Source organism: Lynx rufus, unplaced genomic scaffold (genome assembly GCF_022079265.1).
Source record: "Lynx rufus isolate CCGP_SWC_20201006 ecotype Redwood Valley unplaced genomic scaffold, mLynRuf1.p SCAF_3, whole genome shotgun sequence".
NCBI classification, from domain to species: Eukaryota; Metazoa; Chordata; class Mammalia; order Carnivora; family Felidae; genus Lynx; species Lynx rufus.
This window is the reverse complement of record NW_025814845.1, coordinates 64,457,121-64,483,331: the sequence shown is the minus strand read 5'-3', so window position 1 is coordinate 64,483,331 and position 26,211 is coordinate 64,457,121. Positions and strand designations below refer to the sequence as shown.

The 26,211-nt window shown below is 40.9% G+C and overlaps 2 protein-coding genes across 2 annotated transcripts in view; one reads left to right on the top strand and one right to left on the bottom strand.

Annotated features, from left to right (window-relative positions):
- Positions 1-2,088: 2,088 nt before the first annotated feature.
- The window catches only part of ENOPH1 (enolase-phosphatase 1), a 37,363-nt gene continuing 13,240 nt past the window's right edge, over positions 2,089-26,211 (bottom strand). Inside the window, exons 2-6 of the mRNA XM_047090777.1 lie at positions 17,430-17,531; positions 13,923-14,125; positions 11,452-11,584; positions 9,475-9,598; positions 2,089-3,195 (exon numbers count right to left, since the gene is read on the bottom strand). Of these exons, the coding sequence (XP_046946733.1) occupies positions 3,056-3,195; positions 9,475-9,598; positions 11,452-11,584; positions 13,923-14,125; positions 17,430-17,531 (702 nt within the window). The 3' untranslated portion in view covers positions 2,089-3,055. The remainder of the gene's footprint in view (positions 3,196-9,474; positions 9,599-11,451; positions 11,585-13,922; positions 14,126-17,429; positions 17,532-26,211) is intronic.
- Positions 15,288-16,376, top strand: LOC124520130 (heterogeneous nuclear ribonucleoprotein A3-like). The gene has a single exon (XM_047090776.1). It carries the CDS (start codon positions 15,288-15,290, stop codon positions 16,374-16,376), a length of 1,089 nt encoding a protein of 362 aa, XP_046946732.1.

Genomic DNA, 26,211 nt, shown 5'->3' with positions numbered 1-26,211 from the left:
TCTCTCTCTCTCTCTCTCTCTCTCTCGCTCTCGCTCTCTCTCTCTCTGCCCCTCCCCCACTTGCACTCTCTCGCTTTCTCACTCTCTCTCAAAATAAACTGAAAAGAAAATCTTAAAAAAACAAAACAAAAAAAAAAAAACTTTAGGAAATCAACTTGAGTTTCAATCCAAGACTGGAAATCAGTGCCACTGTGAGAAAGAGCACGACTGAGGTAGATGTGGATTAACAGGAATAAAAAGGGCCACAGTTTTAAGAGGTCTTTGTTCCCTACATTCTCTGCAAACAAAATGTTGACAAAATTTAGTGCATTTGTTCTCTTCTTGGATATTCCAGAGGTGATATTTTTCCTCCTTCCCTTACTAAGGACCATGAATTTTTACAGATGCACCATCTACCTGACTATCTTCTTCCTAGGCAGTTTCCTCCCTCACGACCTATCTACTTTATACCTCAAGTTCTTCCTAAGGTCTTTTTTCCATCACATTTAACTGTGAATGAGTTTCTTAGGGTCTAAGAAATATTCCACTCATCTTTTTCCCTTCCTTTCACTTGCCCCTTTGACAAACTCAATCTAATATTGGAACTTTCTCTTTATTCCTGAATCTATTTCCACCCTCAATTACTCAAAATGAATTATAGTTTTTCTGGTACCCTTTTCATCATGGACAAGAAATGCTTCTTGCTGTAGGCTGAATATCTGTGTCCCCCTCAAAATCTGTATGTTGAAATCTAACCCCCAAATTGATGGTATTTGGAGGTGGGGCCTTTGGTGGAGCCCAAGGATAGAATTTGCACCCTTATGTATGTATATATCTTAAAGCAATCTCTATGCCCAACGTGGGACTCCCACACACCACCCTGAGATCGAGTCTCATGCTCTACCAACTGAGCCAGCGTGGCAGCCCAGATTAGCGCCCTTTTAAAAGTACCCCAAGGTACCTGGGTGGCTCAATCGGTTAAGAGTCCAAGTCTTGATTCCAGTTCAAGTCATGATCTCACGGTTTGTGGGAACGAGCCCCACGTCGGGCTCTGTGCTGACAGCTTGAAGCCTATTAGGGATTCCCTCTCTCTCTCTGCCCCTTCTCTGCTCACACTCTCTCTCTCAAAATAAGTAAGTAAACAGTTAAAAAAAAAAAAAAAGTAGCCCAAGAATGCCCCTTTGCCCTTCCACCACATGAGGTTACAGGAAAACGACCTTGGTCTGTGAGGAAATGGGCTCTCACCTGACAAGGAATTTGCCAGCACTGGGATCTTAGACTTCTCAGCCTCCAGAATTGTGAGAAATAAAATTTTGTTTATAAGCCACCCAAGTCCTGGGATTTTGTTAGAGCAGTCCAAACAGACTAAACTCTCCACCCCAACTCTCTGTCAGCTACATAGTGAACACCCTTTTCCTTTAATTCCTTTGTCATCTAGACTCTGGTGCATAATTTTCTCTCATTTCTTCCTTACTTTTCCAACTATTCCTTTACTGGCATTAAGAGACATCTTACCTGTCATCTTCTCATGAGCTTTTTCAAAAACTGTAGGAAGTTCATCCTTTTATTGTCATTTGTAGCTTTATCATTTACAAATTACTACCATTTCTAAAATTTACTTAAACTCATTTCCCTTTTATTACCCTTCTATATTTTCATAGTCCTTAGACTTCTTTAATTAGTTACTGGAAGATAAAAATTATCAACATAAAATCTTTTATATTCCCTGTCCTCTCATATTTGTAATCTTTTTCTTATTCAAAGCATTTCCAAAACTTTCCTCCAGGATTCATTACAACTTTTCTTAATTAAGAGAATACTTGCCTCCTTCTAACATTATTTTATATACCTCAAACGTAAGAGTCTCAAAAATCTAAGAAAACCCACTCATAACATGAATGCTTACTATCCAAATGGAATAATAACCAGTGAGGTCATGTATGTGTATATAACTCAAATAGTAGTGAATGACTTTTCATGGGCAATGCATTAAAATACACACACAACACACACACCTCCCATCCACAAGATTCAGGCAAAAACCAGAAGTTCTTATTTTTTCAATCTCTCTTCAGTTTCTCTTTTGCTTACGGCATACACAAAACTGAGTGAAGAAGAAAATGTTTTTATTAATCACAACATGAAATTGACATGACATCCCATTAGGATTGAACCAGGATAAATAATGCTGTTATAAAATTTACACTCTTCATATCCATTTCAGAGGAAAATATTACATTATTAGGGCTCTTGTAGAAGGGTCTTACAGAATGATTTCAGTAAACCTTTTGCTTTTCAATAGTAAATAGCAACATATATTCTCAAACTGCTAAAAAGTAGTTAGAAAGGCAACCAGAAAACGTATGATGATAACAACCGGCAGGATTAGTGCTATTCTGTTAAACATTAAGAACCACATTCCTATTTTAGCTGTTACATCAATGCACCTTTATCATTGGTAAGGCAACCGTTTGCTGGGGCCGCCACAATGATGAGCAAGTTTCCTTGGTAATGGATGCTTGCGTCATCAAGACTCAAATGAGTGTCCTTTCCCAGGTTTGCTGTCTTTTGGAGCAGAAACAAATGGCTTTGACTTCTGTAGAGAAGGAGGCTAATACTTTGAAATTTAGCTGTCGCAATCTTCTAACTTATAACTTGAAAGGGGAATGAATTATTATTAGGAGTAAGTCTGTGAAACACTTCCAGTTTTTAAAATAACAAGGCTTCTGAATAACTTCTCAACCCTACCTTTCCATGTTGGTACACAATTTGATAAACCTAACACGTGTGATCTATACTGCAGTAATTCTTCTATCAGCTATAGTTTGCTTTCAGTTGGGGTTAGGGTTGTGGTTTCAAACAATTTCTACATAGAAAGCATCTTTAAATAAGTTTCCTTTTCACTGAACTGAGACTTTTTTTTCACTTATGTGCCCGTGGAAGGCAATTTAAACATACACATATATACACGCGCGTACCTGTGTGTGTATATATGTCTTTTTTAAGTAAGTTACTTTTACCATTGGAATACAACTAGACTACAGGGACGACTCTGTGAAGACAGGCTGGTCTTCCTCTAGGTTGAGGAAGGCAGGTACAGTTCGCTGAAGGATGTGATGAGGCTGTAGTAAGTCTTTTCATCATCCGTCAGTCCCGCATTGCCAGGTCTCACCACCACAGCGACATGAACATCTGCTTCCTCAGCAGCACTGGCCTCTGTGAAAATCAAAGTATGTGTCAGAGACATCACAATATGATGTCTGAGATTTGCTTCAAAGTAATTAGGGGGATGTGGAAAACTAGGAAACAGGTTTGGCCCTGATTTGATCATTGTTGAAGCTAGAAGTTGGCAACATGGGGGTCTGGCCACATTATTCTCTTTTATGTAACTTTTAATGTTTCCATAATAGAGTTGCTTTTTTTTTTATTCTTACTATAAAACTATACCTGACAGACTAGAATGGTTTAGACTTCCCTGTCCCAGTGTATAGTGTATAGCGTACCCTAGACTTCCGAGCTTTTATTAAGTACTTATGAATGCAGAAGGTAAAGGCCATGTTCTGTCCACGACTCTTCTCCATTCCCTCTCATCAGTCCCACATAAAACTGAGGGTTTCCCAAAAGGCAGGCTGTCCGTAATAATACCAGTTAGGCAGAGATGGGACAAATGGAAGCCCATGATTCAATCAGGTCAAAATTCCTGCTGTCACTTGCCTGGAAAATTCCTACTCTTCAAAATTCAGCTCAAATATCTTATCTTCCAGATAAGATATCTTCCAGATAAGATATCTTATCTTCCAGATAAGATTCCTACCATGTGTATTAGAGCATCCCATGTGCTCCTTTAACACCTTGTATTTTGCTCTCTCATGACTATATGAATTGACATGTTATTATCTGTTGTCTCTCTTCTCATTAGACTTAGTGAGTACCTTAAGATCAGTGACTGCATGTGGACAGAAGTGAAAATAGGACTAGTAAAATGAAACTAGGTAAGCTAGGTATAGCAGGAAACATCTCTAATATGCCTTGGGTTACGGTCCTCTCTCCATTGTTTCCATGTGAAAGATAACAGCTAATACCTTATATTAGTTTAGCACCTACTATGTGCCAAGTACTATTCTAGGAACAGACATATGAACAAAACAAAGCTCCTGTCTTCATGCAGCTCCCATTCTCATTTAAATCTTCACAACAACCCTGAGGTAGGTAGTATTACTATCCCTATTCTACAGACACGGAAAGTGAGAGCTAGCAAGTGGCAGAGCTAATGTTTCAAAGTGTCAACCTGACTCTATGGTCTCTGCTCTAGAACAAGGGCGAAAAAATTATGACCTACCACCTACTTCTGTAAATAAAGTTTTATTAGAACACAGCCATGCCCATTCATTCGTGCATTGTCTATGGCTGCTTTTCCACTCCCAGGACAGAGTTTTAAGAGTAGAAACAAAGGCTGTAGGGCCTGCAAAGCCTAAAATATACTACTGGCCCTTTACGGAGCAAGCTTGCCAACTCCTGCTCTAGAGCAATACTACTCCAAGTGTGGTCTATGTACTTATAGTTGGGGCAACCAGCTGGAAGCTTGTTAGAAATGCAGAATCTCAAGTCCCCAACATGGAACTACTGAATTAGGATCTGCAATTTAACAAATGACTGACTTCTGAGCACACAGGGTAAGTTTTGATCAGAAGTCTCAAGGAAAGAAAACTGGCAAGAGAGGAGGCATTCTGGGCAGACATAAAGCCATGTATATTGGAAGAACAGAGCGAGTGAGTGTGGGAGACAGCACACAGGTCAGACAGAGCAAAACTGGTGAAGAATCTGAAACACATTCTATTGAGTTTAGATTTGATGTAATACGAAACCACAGTCATTTCCTATCATTTGGAAAACAGTTGCACCATCAAAATGGGTTACAGGGCAACAGTGCAGAGCGAGGTTAGAAGCTCCCAGAGGGAGTGAATGGGGCAGAGCCATCTCTTCCATGTCCAGCTTCTGCTCTTCCTGTGAAAGGGCTGTCACTTCCCAGAGCAAACGAAGTGCTCAACAATCCCCTCTTCGTGTGGAAATCCCATCCTCAGGCAAACTCTGCAGACCCCTTCACCCCCAGTTCCCAGCCTGACTGCCTCAAGCAAAGCTTTCCTCTTGACTAGCAACCCAGGATCTCAACTGAGTTGAGCCATCACAATCCACGATCCACGTGGGACCTGACACTAGCCAATGACTTTTGCACATTCAGCCTCTTACCGGCATCACCACGGGGCAAGTGTTGTCCTTGTGCATCTGTTTGCCCTGTTGGCACAATATTGACTTGAAACCCTGGGCCTCCTTCCTTTCCTCCAAGAGGAAAAAGCCTTTCAGGGTCTCTTTTTCATACTTGGATGTTATTTGGGATACCAAATAGTTAGTCTTCCATTCTGTCTTGGCAGTGGAGTCTGGGCATGTGGTACCAAAAACACAGGATCAGAAATAACAGAAAAGAACAAGGCAAGCAGCCAGCTGCCTGGCCGCATCCCAGCTACACATGAGCCCAGTTCTGGCCCTACTGCTTCACTGGGTGTGGAGCTGGCAGAAGATGAGGGACAAGAACAAAACCTCCGTGCGGAGGCCTTGGAGAAAGTCAATTTTGTTTTGAGGCCAACTTGGGGATTATCTCTATTCGCTAAAGTTAAGAATAGTTTCTGGGACTGCAGCCTAAGGAAATCGCTTCAGTGAAAAGAGAAAAGACATAAAATTATAGATGTACTATGATAACAACTAGAAAAAAAATGTGGCTACAGACAAGACTATGAAGAACCTGTATGTGATCTTACTAGGGCAGGGATTATAATTATTAATAGTAACCATAAAGTGAGGGAGGGGGCAAAGTCTGGGGATCATAACACATTCAATCCCAGAATGCTCGAGACAGACTCCATGCGGAGCTCCAGCCACAAAGCACATCTCTGATGCTAAGCCGGCAGAAACTTATCATCCAAACTGCTAGGAAATTAAATAGAAGGCAAACCATTCATGTATATGAATGACAGAAAAGCAATTCACAGATTAAACCAGCTAACCTCAGCAGAGCAGGGCCTATCTCCTTTCTATAAGGAACAAAGCAAAATAAAAGGTATTCAAATTATCATTCCTCACAGAAACTGCTGGCTTTCATACCCTTAACCTGTGTAGACAGTAGAGCAACCTCCCCATCCCACCACTCTAAGTCCCCAAAAGCCATTCTTAAAAGAAGGTAAATCATAACTTTAAATCGGAAGAAGTTTCTGTACAGAAATAAGATAGGCGAATATTTATAGTATATTTATAGTCCGGGGGGAGAAACTGGGTAAAATGGCTGTTATCAAGGTTGATACTTGTCGATGGTACATTTATGTGGCCTGGCTACCTAGTTACACAGCAAACGTTGAAACATCTGTCTCTCTTCTCCCTCGGTGCAGTCAAGCAGTAAATGTAAAGTTTTCCAGGATAGGGAAAAACAAGACAACAGTTTGTAGGAACCCTTGGACTTTGAACTGACCCAAGCCAGGATATGCAAGACAGGGGCTGATCCCCACATCTGCTGAGTTTTCAAACTCGAGATAACAAATGGCTGTGATCTGGTACCATCCACCTGGATCAAAATTTCAGTCTACATTCACCAAGGCTTAAAATTTAACAGAAATATTAACAATTACTAAATGTCTACCGCATGTTAGGTAAAATTAAGTTCCTCTTTCTCTAGAAAGCATTATTATAACTTTTGGAAGGCATTATATGTGATCTACGCTGGTTAGGATTTTTTTTTAACTGCTTAGCAAATTAGTACTTGCTTAGATACCTGTAACTCTTGCCTAACAGAACAGACCAAAAGCTGGAGGGTCGGCAGCAGAGAGAGAATACAGTTCATACACACTTCTGCTAAGATACCTCTGTCAGCAGCTTGGGTTTGCCTTTGGGCCCTATCTCTGAAAGTCCTAGTGGGTGGGGGGTTCTCGAAGGACTAGAGAGAGGGATTTGGCCTGAAAGTCCTAGTGGGTGGGGGGTTCTCGAAGGACTAGAGAGAGGGATTTGGCCTGCAGACTACTGTAGCTGACGCCGAGGGGCTCTGGAGTCACACGGAGCCAACTAGGCAAGAGAGCACCCAGCCCTGCACCTCTTCTCCCTGACACCCTTCCCAGCCTGCTGGGGAACAGTGTGTCAGGGCAGCCACACAATACATAAAGTCTTGTTCTGGGGATAAACGGAAGATGAAACTTCCAATCCAAGGTAAACAGAAGAAACAAATATAAAGAACTGCCCTTGGGGCACCTGGGGTGTCTCAGTCGGTTGAGCATCTGACTTCAGCTCAGATCATCTCAAGGCTCATGAGTTTCAAGTTCTGCATCAGACTCACAGCTATCAGCGAGGGAGCCTGTTTCAGATCTTCTGTCCCCCCCCTCCCGCCCCCCCCGCTCAGGCTCTCTCTCTCTCTCTCAAAGATAAAAAAAATTAAAAAAAAAAAAAAGATGGGGCACCTGGGTGGCTCAGTCAGTTGAGCGTCCGACTTCACCTCAGGTCACGATCTTGCGGCTCATGAGTTCGAGCCCCGCATCTGGCTCACTGCTGTCAGTGCGGAGCCCGCTTTGGATCCTGTCCTCCCTCTCTCTTTGCCCTTCCCCACTTGTACTCTCTCTCTCAAAAATAAATAAATCTTAAAAAAAAAAAAAAAAACTGCCCTCAAATACAGGTGCAATTATAAACACACCAAAATTAGGCCCCCTGGAAGACGCACAAACTCTAAGGACAATGAGCATGCAATCAACAGCTGGCACCAGGTGAAGGCGTCCGGGCAAGTCTTACCAAGCAGAGGCTTTCACAGAACAACCAGAGACCAACCTTCCCCCAGCACCCACTATCTCTTCACCTGCCACTGCTTGTTTCCTCATTCACTACTGTTTCCTTCTGTAAATCTCTAGAGGATCTACATTCGTACACAGAAACTGGAGCGTGAGCTTTCTATTCTGACCCAAAGTACTCTTGAAGTCACTTATATTACCAGTACGGTACAGTATATACTGTTACGTGGATTCAATCCTTAAAATAATAATGCATCTGGCTAACGTACCCCATATAATAAAGTACTATTATAATGGGTAAAAAAGATGTGTATCTTTATTTTTTTTTTTTTTAAATTTTTTTTTTCAACATTTATTTATTTTTGGGACAGAGAGAGACAGAGCATGAACGGGGGAGGGGCAGAGAGAGAGGGAGACACAGAATCGGAAACAGGCTCCAGGCTCTGAGCCATCAGCCCAGAGCCCGACGCGGGGCTCGAACTCACGGACCGCGAGATCGTGACCTGGCTGAAGTCGGAAGCTTAACCGACTGCGCCACCCAGGCGCCCCAAGATGTGTATCTTTAAACAGGTGGATCACGCCAAGAAAGTCCTGAGGTTCAGAGCATGACGGGTGCCTGGGGACTGGGGTCACCTGAGGGAAGGTGGAGAGGAGGCTCCTAGTCACCAGGGGGGAGTGCTTATCAACTGGAACAAGAATGACACAAAAGCTCTCAAACCATTCAGAGTTCTCCTCCCCTCTAGCTTTTTGTTTCTTTTTTTGGTATTTTTCTGAGTGTGCATAGCTCATCTCAGGGCTGTTAAATACATATGATCACGTCTACTGTAAGCTGATGTCCCTCACCACGCACCTACCCTCATACTCGTGTCTGCATGCTCCATCACCCAGTGACACCCCTTAAGTTGTCCTTTGTTATTTTGCCGTTTCATCCATGTGTGTGTATATACAGAAGGATGGGTGGGAGACCATGGATAAGAGTTACAGTGAGAAGATCTAGTCTTTCCAGTACCACTTGCCCACGCATAACCCCCAAGGAAGGGTAAATGGAGAGAAACATGGGTCATTTGATTCACTGCTCCCTTTTATAAACCTGTTTCATTTTTCGAGGATCCACACAAACTTTCTTTTTTTTTTTTTTTTTTCAACGTTTATTTATTTTTGGGACAGAGAGAGACAGAGCATGAACGGGGGAGGGGCAGAGAGAGAGGGAAACACAGAATCGGAAGCAGGCTCCAGGCTCTGAGCCATCAGCCCAGAGCCTGACACGGGGCTCGAACTCACGGACCGCGAGATCGTGACCTGGCTGAAGTCGGACGCTTAACCGACTGCGCCACCCAGGCGCCCCATCCACACAAACTTCCTTTACAGAGGCCACATGTTTGCAGTGCCAGGCCCAGCACTTACCCTGGAGTATACAACAGAAGAAGTCCGATTACTCGGGGCACCTGGGGAGTTCAGCCGGTTAAGTGTCTTAACTCTTGATTTTGGCTCAGGTCATGATCTCTCACGGTTTGACAGTTCGAGCCCCACATCAGGCTCTGAGCTGACAGTGAGAAGCCTGCTTGGGATTCTCTTTCTCCCCCTCTCCTAACCACAGCCCTGCCCCCTGTCTCATGCATGCATGTGCTTTCTCTCTCTCTGTCAAAAAAAAAAAAAAAAAAAAAGGAGTCCAATCACTCACCTAGAGTAACATCTGTCAAAAACAAGATGTTGTTGGTTGAGCACCCAATGCTGTTTGCAATCTTTCGGTAACTCTCACTCTCCACTTTGTGTCCAATCTTGGTATCAAAGTGACCATCAACAAGCTGCACAAAGGGAAAGAAAAGACTGACGTCATAAATACACTTGCAACCCAACTCCTTTGTCTTTCCATTTTCTCGGAGATACGTAACAATCATAGCGATTTCGTCCCCTCAGTAAATAATCCCTGAAAGCCTTATGGAGGCTACAGAAAGAAAACATAAGGTAAGATTTTATAGAAATAAACATTTGGAAGAAGTAAACAATTCAATGTATATAAGATCATGTTTTAATTTACTTAGTTTTCTTTGAGAAGCATTAATTTTATATCCAAAATCTTTTAAAACACACATGCCCTACTTTCTATCCTTAAAACCCCATTTATACTCAAAAACTACTTATTGGACTGGGTTTCACTCCTGATGACAGGTCCTGAACACTGTCCTCTGATCCCAGAATGAATAGATCTCTCTAACCTGTCTCACTAATAAGCTGTTACTTAACTTTTAAGAAACTTTCATTTTTTACATTTTGAAATTCTACCCAAGAGCTAGTATATATATCCTTCCTTCTTAAAGATAACTGGGATCAAAATATGTAACTTGCTTATTTAACTAACATGAACCAAAATAAGTCCACATTTAGGATCAGCTATTATGTGATACTTTGAATATTGTCAGAACTTTTCACAAACTAAAAACAAGCCTAACAACACTCAAAGACAAATTAAGGAATATTAATACTATGATTTTTTAAAACTTTTAAAAAGTTAAGATCGGTTTTATAGATTTTCTTTCTTTCTCAAGTCTGCCTCATAGTACTTTTTTATTATTGAATTCAGTAATTACTGTGTCTTATCTAGTATCACCTTAATGTCTGTTCCACTAGAGAGAGCAAAACGGTAGTTTACATCTGTATTCAGAGATACAGATATCTGTACACCAATAATGCACGGGTTTTATTCCTGACTTAATATTTGATTTAAACTAAAACACAGGGAAGTACTAAAATGAGAATATGACAATCTCCAAAGCCAAAGTATTCTCTGTGCATAGTAGAGACTCAATGAATACTTGTTTAAAAGATAGCTGGCTGGATGACCTACTATATATCACTACATTCGGCCTGTATTTGGTTAGCTGGCATTTCTTTTTCAGGTCCTAAACGCCCTGCCTTCTTCCACTGACCACCGTATCCTCCAGAAGGTGTAGGGATGGTGGGACACAGGAGCCGGCAGGAATTGTCTCATCTACAAGAAACGTAATAGGTGGCCTGCACGTATCACTCTTCAATAACATGCCCAGGTCTCTCTTACAGAGAATGAAATTTCTGAAATGTCTCTCCAAATCGCCAGAAGCAAATGAACCCACACTGCACTCTGCTTCATGAAAGAAGTTTATGTGTGCATGTGTTTGGATGGGGTATGTGCCACTATGGACCACTTACCTGACTTTAAACAACCAAAAGAAGCGGGCCATTAGTGTCCTCTGAGTTGACAATTTTCTGATGTTGGCAAGGTAGCTGATTTATAAGCCAGCTCCTATTTTATTAGCTGTATTACATATACATCTATATATAATATACATTTATATATTCCTGACCCCATCCCAGACCTGCCAATTCAGATCTGCTAGGAAGCATGGCCCAGGGATCTACACTTTTAACAGACTCCCAGGTGATCATTATTCACAATAGCTTAAGAACCTCCAATGCCAAGACTGGCTCCACAGAAACAGTTTATCCTTCCCTCAAATGTATTCTCCAGTTTATCCACGTCTCTTTACCACCCGCTTAGCATATATGCATGCAATGATCTGATTGTTGATTTAGCTTATAACTGTAGAATATTCCTTTAAGATTCTTTATTTCATGCTTTGATAGTGTCAAAAAACAAAGTAACCTACCTCAGTTAACCTACCTCAAGAATATCTCCCTCTGTAGAATGCCCAAATAATAGCTTCTGGGCCTCTACACTCCCTGAAGAATAGATATACACCTTCATTCCAGCCTCTCTCCATTTCCTGACTGCTGGAACTACATCTTCAAAGAACCTGGAGGGAAGACCACCAAGGTCAAGTGAGGGAACACATTATTCAACCAAATGAAAACCAGGCAAAATAGTTGGAACAAGTTTCTCTATTTGTGCCCATGAGAAGCACCTCCAAGAGACTCCGAGTCCGGTCTGATAAGCTTGTCACTGGAGATTCAGGATCACAGTGGATTAGAACCAACAACTTAGGTGGAGAGGACAGTTTTGGGCAGACAGCCACACTAATGACAGTAAAAAGTGATTACAAATAAGGGATGAAATAACAGTGTTTTTTAAAGTTCCCAAGGAACTCCAAAAAGCAAATAACAATCATGGAATCTTTGATGTAATCCATGACAAGAAAAGGTTAAATTATGCCCAGTGTGTCTTCACAAAGCATGGCAATGCCTTTAAAAAGATGTGCTTCCAAACAATTAAAAGAAAAACATTTGTGGGTTCAAAGCTATTAATATCTGATCAGCTAGAAAATGGAACTTCACTTCTTGAGAACTAAGAAAACCTAAAGTTTTACTCTATAGAAAAAAAATTACAAAATAAACCAGTTAAGAGACTTGTACCATCTCACATTAGCAGGTCAGCAGTGTCTAGCTTTTGATTCCTGACACTAAGTCCTGCTTACCCGTTCCACAAGGTCTTCCCTATCTGGTGGTGGAAATAATATCGCAGGAAATAGGTGCAAAGAGAACCACAAGGAACTTGGAATGTGGAACCAGTCATCTCTAAAAGATTAACTGGAAAATGTCAGAGAAGTCTCCTACTGGATAAAACAGCTTAATATGTAATACTAATTGAAGGAAAGAGATCAACTAGTTCAAAACCAGTATACATAATTATGGGTTACTTTGTGCATTACTTTATACTCCTAGAGACAGGATTTCTGTCTCCTAGAGACACGTTGCCAATGCAGGGCTTAGAAGTCTAAGAGAACTTATTTCACGTCTCTGGTTCTATAATTAAGGAAACCAGACCAAGAGAAGAAAGGACTAACTACTTCAAGCATTCTCTCCTGGCTCCACTCTTGTGTTTTACAAAGTGAACCAGCAGACATTCCCAGATCATTGGCCGATCTGGAAATTCTTTTTTTTTTTTATTTTTTATTTAAAAAAAAAAAATTTTTTTTTTACATTTGTTTTTGAGAGACAGAAAGAGACAGCATGAGCAGGGGAGAGGCAGACAGAGAGGGAGACACAGAATCAGAAGCAGGCTCCAGGCTCTGAGCTGTCAGCACAGAGCCCGACGCAGGGCTCAAACCCACAAACTGTGAGATCATGACCTGAGCCAAAGTTGGACCCTTAACCGACTGAGCCACCCAGGCTCCCCGGGCTATCTGGAAATTCTAATGCAGCCTTTAAAAAGTGGAAGCCCCTTGTAAAGTACATAAAGGAATGGTATCTCATTTGACAGAAAAACAAAAGAAATACAACAGCTAGAAGTAGACTTGGATCTTAGGGTTTACATCAGGCAATGGCCTAAAACCCTTAGTTGGCAGCGTCTAAGAATTTCTTGGGCGCCTGGGTAGCTCAGTCAGTTGAGCGTCTGACTCTTGATTTCAGTTCAACTCATGATCTCATGGTTCGTGGGTTCAAGCCCCAAATCTGCCTCCATACTGACAGTGTGGAGCCTGCCTGGGATTCTTTCTCTCCCTCTCTCTGCCCCTCCCCCGTTCTCGCTGTCTCTCAAAATAAATAAACTTAAAAATAAAAAAGAATTTATCAGGGTGCCTGGCTGGTTCAGTCAGTAGAGCATGAGCTTCTTGCTCTTAAGGTTCTAAGTTTCAGCCCCATATCGGATGTAGAGATTACTTAAAAATATTGAAAAGAAAAAAAAAAAGAATTTCTGAGCAATACAGGACTCCCAGTCTCCTTTGGCAGGAGCACTCCCAGAACACCACAGCCAAGACTCCAGTCAGGGTGGTACTCCTAACACCCTGAGTAACCCCAAAGTAACACGTAAATAATGGCACCCATCTTTCTCCTCTAACAGAGCAGAAAGCAAGTGATTGAATGGTCCTGAGACATAGCCCGACAGTGCCGCCACTCGTATGCTAAGGATCAAACAGGACTTAGTTCAAGGAAGTCACCATCTTCTAGGAAGCTGTTTTACACTGGGATAAAAAGTCCTTCGGCCATCCCACAAAGCCAGGCATGCTGGTCTGGGGAATTTAGCCGGATGGAACGCTTTCCCCCGGCTCTGAAACAAACAAAACAACCCTCACTTGTTAAAATAAAAAGAATGTTGACTTTATCTATTTTATGAATCACACAACCAACACTGGACAGAGAGGACTAGTGGAAAATGCATTCGGTTTTGGGGCTGGTGAAATGTTTTGAGTTACATACTCTGCTTTCATGCGCCCAGCTGCAAAAGCCGCCCTCCACATGTGGCCCTGCAGCTGTTTCAGCGCCGTGGTCTTTCGATCCAGAGACATCTGCCAGCACACATTATCCACCACGGCCTGGATCATCTGCTGCAGGTCATCCGCTCCATTCCCAGATGCAGCAGGGATGGGAACAGCCCCATCCAGGTGGGAATCCTCTTCAGCCTTGAAGTTGTAAACAAGACGTTTGGTTCGGACTTATTTTTAAAAAGATCACTTAAAATGAGACCTGAAAACCAAGCTGAACAATTTTCTCCAACTATCATTATTAGCACCTAGCACTGTGACAAATTAAAGTGTCTTACACTTTGGAGGAGGATAGTGAACGATTCCTAAAGGAAAAGTGGATTCTAATGAATGAATTTACATTACCTTTCCTATATTGTTAAAGCTGAAATTTAAATCAAGAGGCATGTTGTACATGAGAAAAGACACAGCATATAATGGTATAAAATGATATACGGTAAGACCCAGTGTGTTGATTCACTTACTGGGATCAACAAACCAGGACTTTAATTACATCTGATCATTTTTTCTGCACTATAATGAACTGAGGAAGAAACAAAATCTCAACAAAATCCATTTCTGCCTGGAATTCAATGAAAAGAAGCTAGCAAAGCAATGTCTGGGGTTGGTTCTTTTTCAGTATCTGTCAATATGAAAGGAATTTTTTCTTTGCAAAAAAAAACACAACAAAACCCTAACAGCTATTTAGAACAATGACTGTGAGTAAGCATATTCCAATGATTTATACACTACAATGGGGGAATATGTATGTATGTTTCAACAACAAGAGTTGTAAGACAAGACAAAGCTGAGGGAGGGGAGTTTCAGACGAACCCTGAGTTATCTAGAATATTTAACAAACCCAAATACTCCGCGGCCCCAAGGAAGGGACTGTACGTCCAATCCCAAATTCAACCATTAAAACATTTCCAGAGCGTTCCACATTGCCCGATGTAGAAAACCAACTAGAAAGTAACTGCCAGAGTTCACCCTGCACAGCCTATAAGATCTTTGCCACTGAGGCAATTTTAATAAGGAAAAAAAAAAAGCAGCAACAACAGAGGGGTGGCTGGGTGGCTCAGGAGGTTAAACGTTTGCTTTCAGCTCAGGTCATGATCTCACAGTTTGTGTTACAGCCCCACATCGGGCTCTCTGCTCTCAATGCAGGGCCTACTTTGGATCCTCGGTCTCCCTCATTTTGCTCCCCCTGCCCCCCCCTCGTGTGCGTGTGCGTGTGCTCTCTCTCTCAAATAAATAAACGTTTGAAAAAGAAAGAGTCCCATATTGAACTTAAGTTGGAAGAGGCGAGTCTGGTCTCAAAATGGAGGTAAAACCGCCGCCCAGTCGCCCCCAGCCCAACTCTGTCCGTCACTGCTACCACCAGGGGGAGGAGGGCCATGATCCAAAGGAACTAGAGCAGTTGAGAAAACTAGAGCAGTTGAGAAAACTGTTTATTGGTGGTTTCAGCTTTGAAACTACAGATGATGGTTTAAGAGAAAATTGTGAAAAATGGGGCACACTTACAGACTGTGTGGTGATGAGAGACCCCCAAACAAAATGTCCCAGAGGTTTCGGTTTTGTGACTTACTCTTGTGTGGAGAAGGTGGATGTAGCAATGTGTGCTCGACCACACAAGGTTGATGGGCATGTAGTGGAACCAAAGAGAACTGTTTCTAAAGAGGATTCTGTAAAGCCTGGCACCCATCTAACCGTGAAGAAAATTTTCGTTGGTGGTATTAAAGAAGATACAGAAGAATATAATTTGAGACACTACTTTGAAAACTATGGCAAGATGGAAACCACAGAAGTTATGGAGGACAGGCAGAGTGGAACAAAGAGAGGATTTGCTTTTGTAACTTCTGATACAATTGATACAACTGTTGTTCAGAAATACCACACAATTAATGGGCATAACTGTGAAGTGGAAAAGGCCCTTTCCAAACAAGAAATGCGGTCTGCTGGATCGCAAAGAGGTCGTGGAGGTGGATCTGGCAACTTTATGGGTTGTGGAGGAAACTTGGGAGGTGGTGGTAACTTTGGCCGTGGTGGAAACTCTGGTGGAAGAGGAGGCTATGGTGGTGGAGGTGGTGGCAGCAGGGGTAGTTATGGAGGAGGTGATGGTGGATATAATGGTTTTGGAGGTGATGGTGGCAACTATGGTGGTGGTCCTGGTTCTAGAGGTGGAGGAGGCTATGGTGGTGGTGGACCAGGATATGGAAACCAAGGAGGTGGATATGGTGGCGGTGGTGGCGGATATGACCGTTACAATGAAGGAGGAAATTTTGGAGGTGGTAAGTATGGTGGTGGTGGGAACTGTAACGATTTTGGAAATTATAGGGGACAACAGCAATCAAATTACAGACCCATGAAGGGGGGCGGTTTTGGTGGAAGAAGCTCGGGTAGTCCCTAAGGTGGTGGTTATGGATCTGGTGGTGGAAGTGGTAGATGCGGTAGCAGAAGGTTCTAAAAATTTTCAGAAGGGCTACAGTTCTCAGCAGGAGAGAGAGCGAGTTGTCAGGAAAGCTTCAGGTTACTTTGAGACAGTCGTCCCAAATGCATTAGAGGAACTATAAAAATCTGCCACAGAAGGAACGACGCTCCATAGTCAGAAAAGTTCCTGCAGCTTCAACAGGAAACCCTTCTTGTTCAGGACGGTCATAGCCACAGTTGGCAAAAAGTGCAGCTATTGATTAATGCAATGTAGTGTCAATTAGATGTGTATTCCTGAGGTCTTCTTTCTGTTGTAGCTTTGTCTTTTTCTTTTCATTACATCAGGTATATTGCCCTGTAAATTGTGGTACTGGTACCAGGAAAAAAAAAATTAAGGAATTTTTAACTTTTCAAGACAATAAAAATAAAATAAAAATAAATAAATAAATAAATAAATAAAATAAAAAGAGAGAAAGAAAGGAAAAAATCAGTTCTTTCCCAGTTCCACAATGTGGAAGGGAAAAACGGACTGTAAACTGGAGGCAGAATAGAGCAGAGTACCACAAGAGACAGACGCTGGCCCATGAGCAGGGAGACAGGTCTAGAGGATGTGGATGTGAAGCCCGAGGAGGACTGTGCGGAGGGCGGCACGGCTCCTACCAAGAGGCAGAAGAGAGTGAAGAATGAGGTGCTGAGGTGCTGTCACTGGGAGACATTAATGAAAAATGTGACAAGACAGCACAAAACCTTTTACACACTACCCAGAAAAAGCTTCGTTTTAAAAATACATGACATTTTTATGCTTTTGGAATAGCTCCAGAGAGAAGCAACTGTAGAGACAATGAACTGCCATGATCTGCCTGTTTAATTATGTACTGTGAATTCCTAAGCAGGCAAGTCACTGCAACTGCCATGCCCTGCGAGCCCAGAGAGCTTCTTTTACAATATGCTCAGAGCGCATTCTAAGTCTCCAGGCATCCTCAATTCTCAGACACTTGGGAATGTGGAAGCAATGGAAGAGAAGTGTCCCAACCTGTTTCCTCAGAAGATTGACATCCTGCTGGCACTCCTCTTCTTCCCAATGTGTCTGCAGATACTCTTTAACATTTTCTTTGATGTAAGGAAATAAAATGTCCTGGGTAAATGAGTTTAAAAAAAAAAAAAAAAAAGAATTAGCTTCAGTCATTTGTATGAGATCAAGTTCTTCAACAATCTCACTTTGCTAGTTGTGGCATGTAAGCCACTGAAAACTACATTGAAAATATGAAAATTACTGCTGTGGATATAGGAGTGAAACAGAAACAGAGACCAAGAAACAAATGAATTAGATCGAGTCAGCAAACTATAGCCCATGGGCCAAATCCAGTCTACCTCCTGTTGTTGTAAATGAAGTTTTATTTTTGTTTTTGTTTTTTTTTAAAGTAAGCTCTGTGTCCAACATGGGTCTTGAACTCACAATCCCAAGATCAACAGTCATATGTTCTACCAACTGAGCCAGCCAGGCGCTCCTGTAAAGCAAGTTTTATTGGAACACAGCCACTCTCGCTTGCTTGCATTGTCAGTGGCTACTTTGGGGCCACAATGGCAGAGTTGAATATCTGTAACCAAGACCATATGGTCCGCAAAGTCTAAACATTTACTGTTCAGCCCTTTACAGAAAAAGTCCACTGACTCCTAAACTAGATTGTTGACCATAGGTCCTTGAGGGTAGGGATCAAATATACTTTGCTCACAGCTGTTATCATCAATACACACACACTGTTTGGCCCATGTCCATGGATGACAAATACTCCAAAAAAAAAAAAAGACAATTTGATCACCATGATTTTTTCTTGGTAATCAGACTACCTATAGAATACCCTGTAAGACAGTGATGGGCAAAATAATTCAAAAATAAATACCCTGTCGGTAATCCATACACGAGGACCATGATTTCTCTTAGGTCAAAATTTTTATTTACTTACCACTGAGCTTATGTATCTTTTCTTTCTTTTTTTTTTTTTTTTTTTTTGTTTATTTATTTTGAGAGAGAAGTAGAGTGAGCAAATGGGAGGAGGGACAGAGAGATAGGGAGAGAGAGAATCCTAAGCAGGCTCCATGCTGGCAGTGCAGAGCCCAACTCGGGGCTTAACCCCATAAACTATGAGATCATGACCTGGAGCCGAAATCAAGAGTTGACATTTAACCTACTGAGACACCCAGATGTTCCAAGTCTATGTATCTTTTCAAAGTAAATGTGGTACATTCAATAAGGGGTTTTTTTTGTTTGTTTGTTTGTTTCGTGTCTACTAGTGGGGCACAGAAAAGGGAATTGAAAAGATAAAATAAATCAGAGTCCCTTTTCTCCAAAAGCTTAAGAATTTAGTGGGGGGACAGGAGGATGGCAAGCAAACAAAAACTTGTGATATGGGGCAAAGGGTGAGACAAGCAGAGTATAAGCAGAATGCTGTACAAATCCAGAGTATGATAACCTGCAAGAGTCTTAGCAATTACCAGTATTTTCTAAATATTGTATTTTTCTAAAAAATACAGAAAAATTAATATATACTATGATGTACACCCCAAGTATACAATTCAGAGAAGGTCTCATACTTTAAGGAAAACTGTATAATCAAGTTGAACTCAATAAGTCAGTTTATTGGGGTGCCTGGGTGGCTCAGTTGGTTAAGCATCCAACTTCGGCTCAGGTGATGAACTCAGGGTCCATGGGTTCAAGTCCCATATCAGGCTCTGTGCTGACAGCTTGGAGCCTAGAGCCTACTTTGGATTCTGTGCCTCCCTCTCTTTGTCCCTGTCTCTGTCTCAAAAATAAATAAACATTAAAAAAGAAGTCAGTTTATTTAGGGGCACCTAAGTGGCTCAGTTGGTTGAGCATCCAACTCTTGATTTTGGCTCAGGTCACGATCCCAGGGTTGTGAGATAAAGTCCTCCATCAGGCTCTGTGCAGAGCATGGAGCCTGCTTGAATTTCTCTTTCCGTGCTCCTCTCTATTGCTTGCATGCTCTCTCTGTCTCTCTCTTAAAAAAATAAAGTTTTTTAAAAATAAGTCTGTTTATCTAAACTTATCCACTTTTTTTTTAATGTTTTTATTATTTATTTTTGAGACAGCGCAAGTAGGGAAGGGGCAAAGGGGGGGTAGAGGATCCGAAGGGGGTTCTGCACCAATAGCAGCGAGTCCTATGTGGGGTTCAAACCTATGAACCACGAGATCATGACCTGAGCCGAAGTTGGATGCTCAACCAACTGAGCCCCCCAGGTGCCCCTCACTCACTTATTTCTTTACTCAAATATTTACAGAATGCCCTTATAACTTCCAGTTACAAAATAAGTAAGTCACAGGGATATAAAGTACAGCATGGGGAATATACTCGATAATACTGTAGTAACTTTATATGGTTATGGATGGTAATTAAACTTATTATGGTGAGGGTTTCCTAATGTAAAAAAATGTCCAATCACTACGTTGCACACCTGAAACTAATATAATATTGCACGTCAACTGCATTTCAACAGAAAAATAAGTGAAGAGTAGGGCTGATGTGTGTACCTCTCTTCATAACACATTATTCAAATTTCACCTGGCCTAGTAAAAATAAAGTCATTCAATTTTGCTCGTTCCCACATGGCGTTCCAGTAAGTAATGGATCATTCAGCAGATTCAAAAGTGTACAGTGTAATCAAGCAAATTGTTCAGCATACTTGACAGAACAGCCTTGTTTAAACTCAATAAAAACTCAATCCTGATCTAAAAGAAGGAAAATGAAGAGCTGAGATTGACAGCTTGCTTTTTCCGCAAGAGACTCCTTTTACCATACTGATAGTCTTCTGTTCTTTAAATACTTGGTTTTCCCATCATGCCCTACATCGTGCCCCTCCTTATCCTTCCTTTCACCTACAAATTTCTCCCCGACTCATGTACTGTAGCAGGACTGCAAGCTGGCCCCCTCCTCAAGAATGCTGAGAAGATACACAAAAACTGAAGGTACACACACAGCCAGTCCTCTCCTAAGCATATATCATAGACAAACGCTAACACAGGTACACAAAGAGAGAAGTAAAAAAAATGTTTATTTTAGTACTGGGTGTAATAACAAAATCAATGGAAACAATCTAAATCTTTATTAGCTAAAGAACAAAGTCCAGTATATTCTTTCATTCTCTAAAACAACATATAAATAAATAAATAAATAAATAAATAAATAATAAAAATAAAAAATACAACAACATACAGCAGTTAAAAACTCAATGTACTGAGGGGCACCCGGCAGGCTCAGTCGGAGAAGCATATGACTCCTGATCTTGGGTAAGTTTGAGCCCCACGTTGGGTGTAGAGATTACTTAAATAAAAAAAATAAAATACTTGAAAAAACATCAATGTACTGAAATTATGATTATAAATGTGAATATAAACCCTAATGTATAAATAAAATTCATACAAAATGAGAGGTACTCAAGAGTCTCACTTATATTTATAATGTTTTATTTCTTTAGGATCTAAAACAAAATAGTCTCAAATTTAAAAAGCTTTGTGGTGGATGCATGGTCATTATATTAATCCGTATTCTTGCTTATGTAAAATGTTTCACAATTAAAACACAAGGCAACTTTGATCCCTCATCCTCTACCTGCTTCTTTCTCACTTGGTCATCCTCCTCCAATGTCCTACCTCCATTATTCCTCAACTCCCAAGCAACTGGAAACATTCCTGGGGAAAAACTATTGGGTTAGATTCATGGCCTCTCAGTAACTGAAAAGTTGAAGTACTTGAAAGGTATAAAAACAGATACAATGCTATAGTACTTTGTGTTTCACAAAGCCCAATTTCCCATATCCAGCTTTACTGACCCCAAGAACAATTTATGGAGAGCCTGTGAATCCTGAGAGCCCAAGTCTTTAACCTCTCTGGCAGAAGAGAAGAAATAGACTATAGGCAGTATGCCAGGCCAGGGGGTCCTACCTCTGCTTTTTACTGCCATATTCAACTTACCCCCTCTGAGCCTCAGTCTTCTCACCTGTTAAATGGGAATGATAATACCAAGCAGTCACTGCAGAAATTAGAGATAATTAGCTAGAAAGCACCTAGACCTTACCACTTATCATATTCTCCAGCACAGACAAACATTTAAACTGGACAAGGATCACCTTTGATCCAAACTGAGTGACAAATAATAGCAGAGAAGTTCCCAGAGGATAAATCACAAGCACAATCAAGTCATACATTCAAGTTTTACTGAGGACCTACTGAGTGCCAGACGCCGCTGATAACAGAGTTATGAACCACAGCCTCGCCTCAGCGAACTCACAGGTGCAAGGTTTCAAACAATTTTGAACTTTTAGGAAAAGCTTTAAAAGTTAAACATTACTTTGGAATTCCTGTTCATCCAATTTGCCCCTTTCCTCTAGACATAAAACTCCCTTCTGCACTAAGTACACACGCAAAGCTAGGCAATGAAAGCAGAACTTAGTATGACACATGGAACAACAAGACCACCTGGGGCTGACATGTTAGCTGACTTCTATTTTAGTGCAAAAGTGTTACTGCATCGTATAAAAGTACATGGGGCACATAACTAAATTGTGAAGATTTTATCCTGTTCTTTCAACATACTTTCTGAGCAATCTATTCTGTGAGACAAATAAAATGCCTTCAAGTTGCTTATTTTTAAAGTCAGTAACAATATCGATTATATATGCTATGATAACATATAAGAAAGCTCTAAAAATAGACTTCAAAGAGCTAGTGCTTCTTGCCCAACCCTGCCCATTGAACATTTTCAGGCTTTAAAAGTAATTCCAAAAAGAACTGTAATGATAAACGCTTTAACTTCAGTCATAATCCATTTATGGATAATTTCAGAATATTATAGCATGAAAACAATGCTGCAGTAAACCCAGGATTCTACAAGTGTGTGAATGTTTTTAGTCCACCAGGCACCGAAGGGGCTGTTATGCTTTAGTAGTACATATAACAAAAGGCCATAGAACTAAATGAGAGTATTTGTCTTTCAGGCGACTATGATTAAATTCCACTAAATGCTGGAGGGGATACTATGCAAGCAGCAATTTACATTACTCTGCACAGCTCAATGGTAGCTTTCTGAAAGAGCTCCATTAAGGCTCCTGAAGGGCCACAAAATTTCTGAACATCTAATTAAAGAAGTTGCCTCATTAATGTTTAGAAGTCCAAATATGGATTTGCTTTACAGTCAAGTGGTCTGGTCGTTTTAATAAAAAGGTCATAGAATCAATAAAAATAAAATAGTTGCTATAATGTTTACTCAAGACTCCTCTGAGGAAAATGGGTAATAAAAAGGTAATGGGTAATACTTAGAGTACAGCTATTTAAAGAAACTATTTTAAAAGCCTTCCAATGAACCACATAGTACGACAAATGATTCCAAGTATTTGAGAACTTAGAACTTTTTTGGCCAGAAAATTAAACACGAAGGCAATACTTTTAGGCTACTATTTTTCTATTAATCTCAGAAGATAAAAAGCAAAGGAAAATTAAGTGGGGTCTTAATTCTCTAAGCAAATCACATTCTCTAAATAAGAAATAAAACAGGTTAAAAATAAAGAACATAATCCCACTCTGGGGAATATCTAATGCACAGAACAAAATTGAGGGGAACATGGACATTTACACTACATTACATTCTCACTGGGTCAGGAGGTCATTTTCTATAATGACAGCGTATAATCTTTTTTTAAAATTGAGATATAATTGACATATATTAGTTTGGAGCGTACAACACAGTGATTTGATACATGTATATAATACTGCAAAATGGTCACCACAATAAGCCTAGTTAACATCCATCACCACACAGTTATAAATTTTATCTTGTGATGAGAACTTTTAAGATTTTTCTTAGCAACTTTCAAAATATACAATACAGTCACCATGCTGTACATTATATTCCAGAACTTACTTATTTTATAACTCTAAGTTTGTACCTGCTTGAACACTTCCAATGTTGGGAATTTACTACTTCTTGGAGTGGTCCATGCCACCTGTTAAGACAGCTTCAGCAGTGGTGGTATTAAAATTGCTCCTTCAATATCCTTCCTGAAGACCCTACTAGGAGCTACCAAAAGTTTGGTGCTCTGGCTGCTACACGGGGCCACAGGAGCTCAGAAATTATGACTTTGGTGTCCCTATCTTCAGTGGGGTAGGAAGGGATGTAACCATTCCTCTTTGAAAGCAGAAGCCTTTAGGAATAAACATTAGATTTCATTACCTGAATTCAAAATGATTAAATATGTTGCTGATAAAAAAAAAAAAAGTGTCTTCTAAATCCCGTTAAGGAGATTAAACTGTAATTAAAGAAAGATAAACTATAATCTAATTAATTGCAATGAATCACATCACACAAGGGAAAGTTGTCATTACAAGGGGCTAGTAGCTGGGATAAGGTTTAAAAAAGACGCACAGAGACAGAATTATCAGTATCTCATGAATTTCAGAGAAGGAAACCAGATTGGCCTGGAGTCCTAGCCCCAAACAGTAGAAGGGAAAGGAAAGGAATTGACAATTAGCTTTTTGAATCCACCTACCATCCCTGATGGCGACCCCTCTGAACACATGATGAAGCCTGGGTTCTAAAAGGTTTCATTGCTGGTACAAAGTAAAGGCACAACTCAAACCCAGGCCTATGAAATCCCAATGCCTGAGTCTATCCAGCTCTGTGGGTAGATGACGTTGGGGAGCACTACTCTTGGGATCACCCAACACCCTGGGGATCGTGATATTCTCTACAGATAATTCTAATATACCTTTGGTTTCTCAAAGACATTTGTACAAAGCAAATGAGAGATTTGAGGGGCACCTGGGTGGCTCAGTCGGTTGAACGTCTGACTTGGGCTCAGGTCATGATCTTGCAGTTTAAGATCATGTGAGTTCAAGCCCCGCATTGGGCTCTGTGTGGACAGCTCAGAGCCTGGAGCCCACTTCAGATTTTGTGTCTCCCTTTCTCTCTGCCCTCCCCTGCTTGCGCTCTTTCTCTCTCTCTCAAAAATAAATAAACATTAAGAAAATTAAAAAATAGGGGCGCCTGGGTGGCGCAGTCGGTTAAGCGTCCGACTTCAGCCAGGTCACGATCTCGTGGTCCATGAGTTCGAGCCCCGCGTCAGGCTCTGGGCTGATGGCTCGGAGCCTGGAGCCTGTTTCTGATTCTGTGTCTCCCTCTCTCTCTGCCCCTCCCCCGTTCATGCTCTGTCTCTCTCTGTCCCAAAAATAAATAAACGTTGAAAAAAAAATTTAAAAAAAAAAAAAAAAGAAAATTAAAAAATAGAAAAAATAGAAAAAAAAAGAAAAAGAAAATGAGAGATGTGAGTTCACCTGGCAGTTCTATAACATTTCCAATAAACAGTAGTAATAATATAAGTAAGTTTTATAATAGTGGGAGTAACTGCCAACATTTACTAAGTCCTTATTATTCCAGGCACTCTCTATCTATAGTCAATCTTTAGTGACCTCTCATCTAATTTCATGATTTCAAATACCATCTCTTGCTACTGACCCTCAAATCCACAGCTTTAGCACATAACTTCTCCCTGAACTACCAAGCACTCCAAATTTATTCAATGGATTAATGAACAGTCTGAATGATCTCATTTCAATTCTCTTAATAACCCTAATGAAACAAGTATTATTATTTCTCCCATTTTACACAAACACATAAAGGCTAAGTACAAATTAATAGACTATGGTAACAGTTTATCAATCAGGTCTTGTTCTGTTTTGTTTGAAGAACCAGATCCCAGAGCTTCATCACCCTGGCTGCAGGGATCTAATGAGCTTAACTGAACCTACAGTGACTTAGACCCACAAAACGTCCAGCCCAGGAGTCAGCCAGCCTCTTGGAGCATACCAACAGAACTGCGAACACTGGCCTGACCATGGCTCCTCTTCAAAGTCCCACCCAGGTCCCACTCTTGGGATTACCACTAGTTTCCAAACTATGTGTCTTAGTCTCTTTCCTCAGTGAAGGGTGTTAGCTCCACACTTTTTAGACTTAAGAAAAGGAATTTGTTCAAAGGTCACAATAATGAATCATTGGGAAAAAAATCAAGTTAACGAACCCCTCATATACACACCCAGAAGACAAAGAACCTTTTTTTGTATTTAAGACTTCTGTCTTTGAAAAGAAATCTGTGTTTCTGAAATAGAATCCCCTGGGAAGAGGTCCCAAGAGGTTCCAGGAGGGCCTCTAAGGACAGAGCTATTGACTATGTTCACATTCTTTAGAGGAGTGATGGAAAACTGGGTACAACAGGCTCACCGGGGGTTGCCTTCCACCCCTCTCTGACTCCTACATACACCAAAGCCAATTTTGAAAATTAAATGAGCAATTAATTATGAAAATCAAAAGTATGATACAAAAACAAGTTTGTTTTTTTTTTTTACTATAAAAAGAATACCTTGTTTTCTTTGGTAAAGGAGTAATGTGGGGGTAAGCTGTAAGAATGGAAAATGTTAAGAATCATCAAACACGGGAGGGCGCCTGGGTGGCTCAGTCGGTTAAGCGTCCAACTTCGGCTCAGGTCATGATCTCACAGTTCAAGGGTTCAAGTCCTGCATCGGGCTCTGTGCTGACAGCTCAGAGCCTGGAGCCTGTTTCAGATTCTGTATCTCCCTCTCTCTCTGCCCCTCCCCTGTTCATGCTCTGTCTCTGTCTCAAAAATAAATAAACATTAAAAAATAAAATTTAAAAGAATCATCAAACAGGGAAGGACTTCTCAGAGCTAAATACAGGATATACTTAAAAAGTTTATCTGGGCAAGATAGAGGCCCACCTACTTGTGGGAGTTAG

What these genes read in the sequence shown, in the direction of transcription:
- LOC124520130 (XM_047090776.1), top strand. Translation starts at nt 15,288, where the DNA reads ATGGAGGTAAAACCGCCGCCCAGTCGCCCCCAGCCCAACTCTGTCCGT.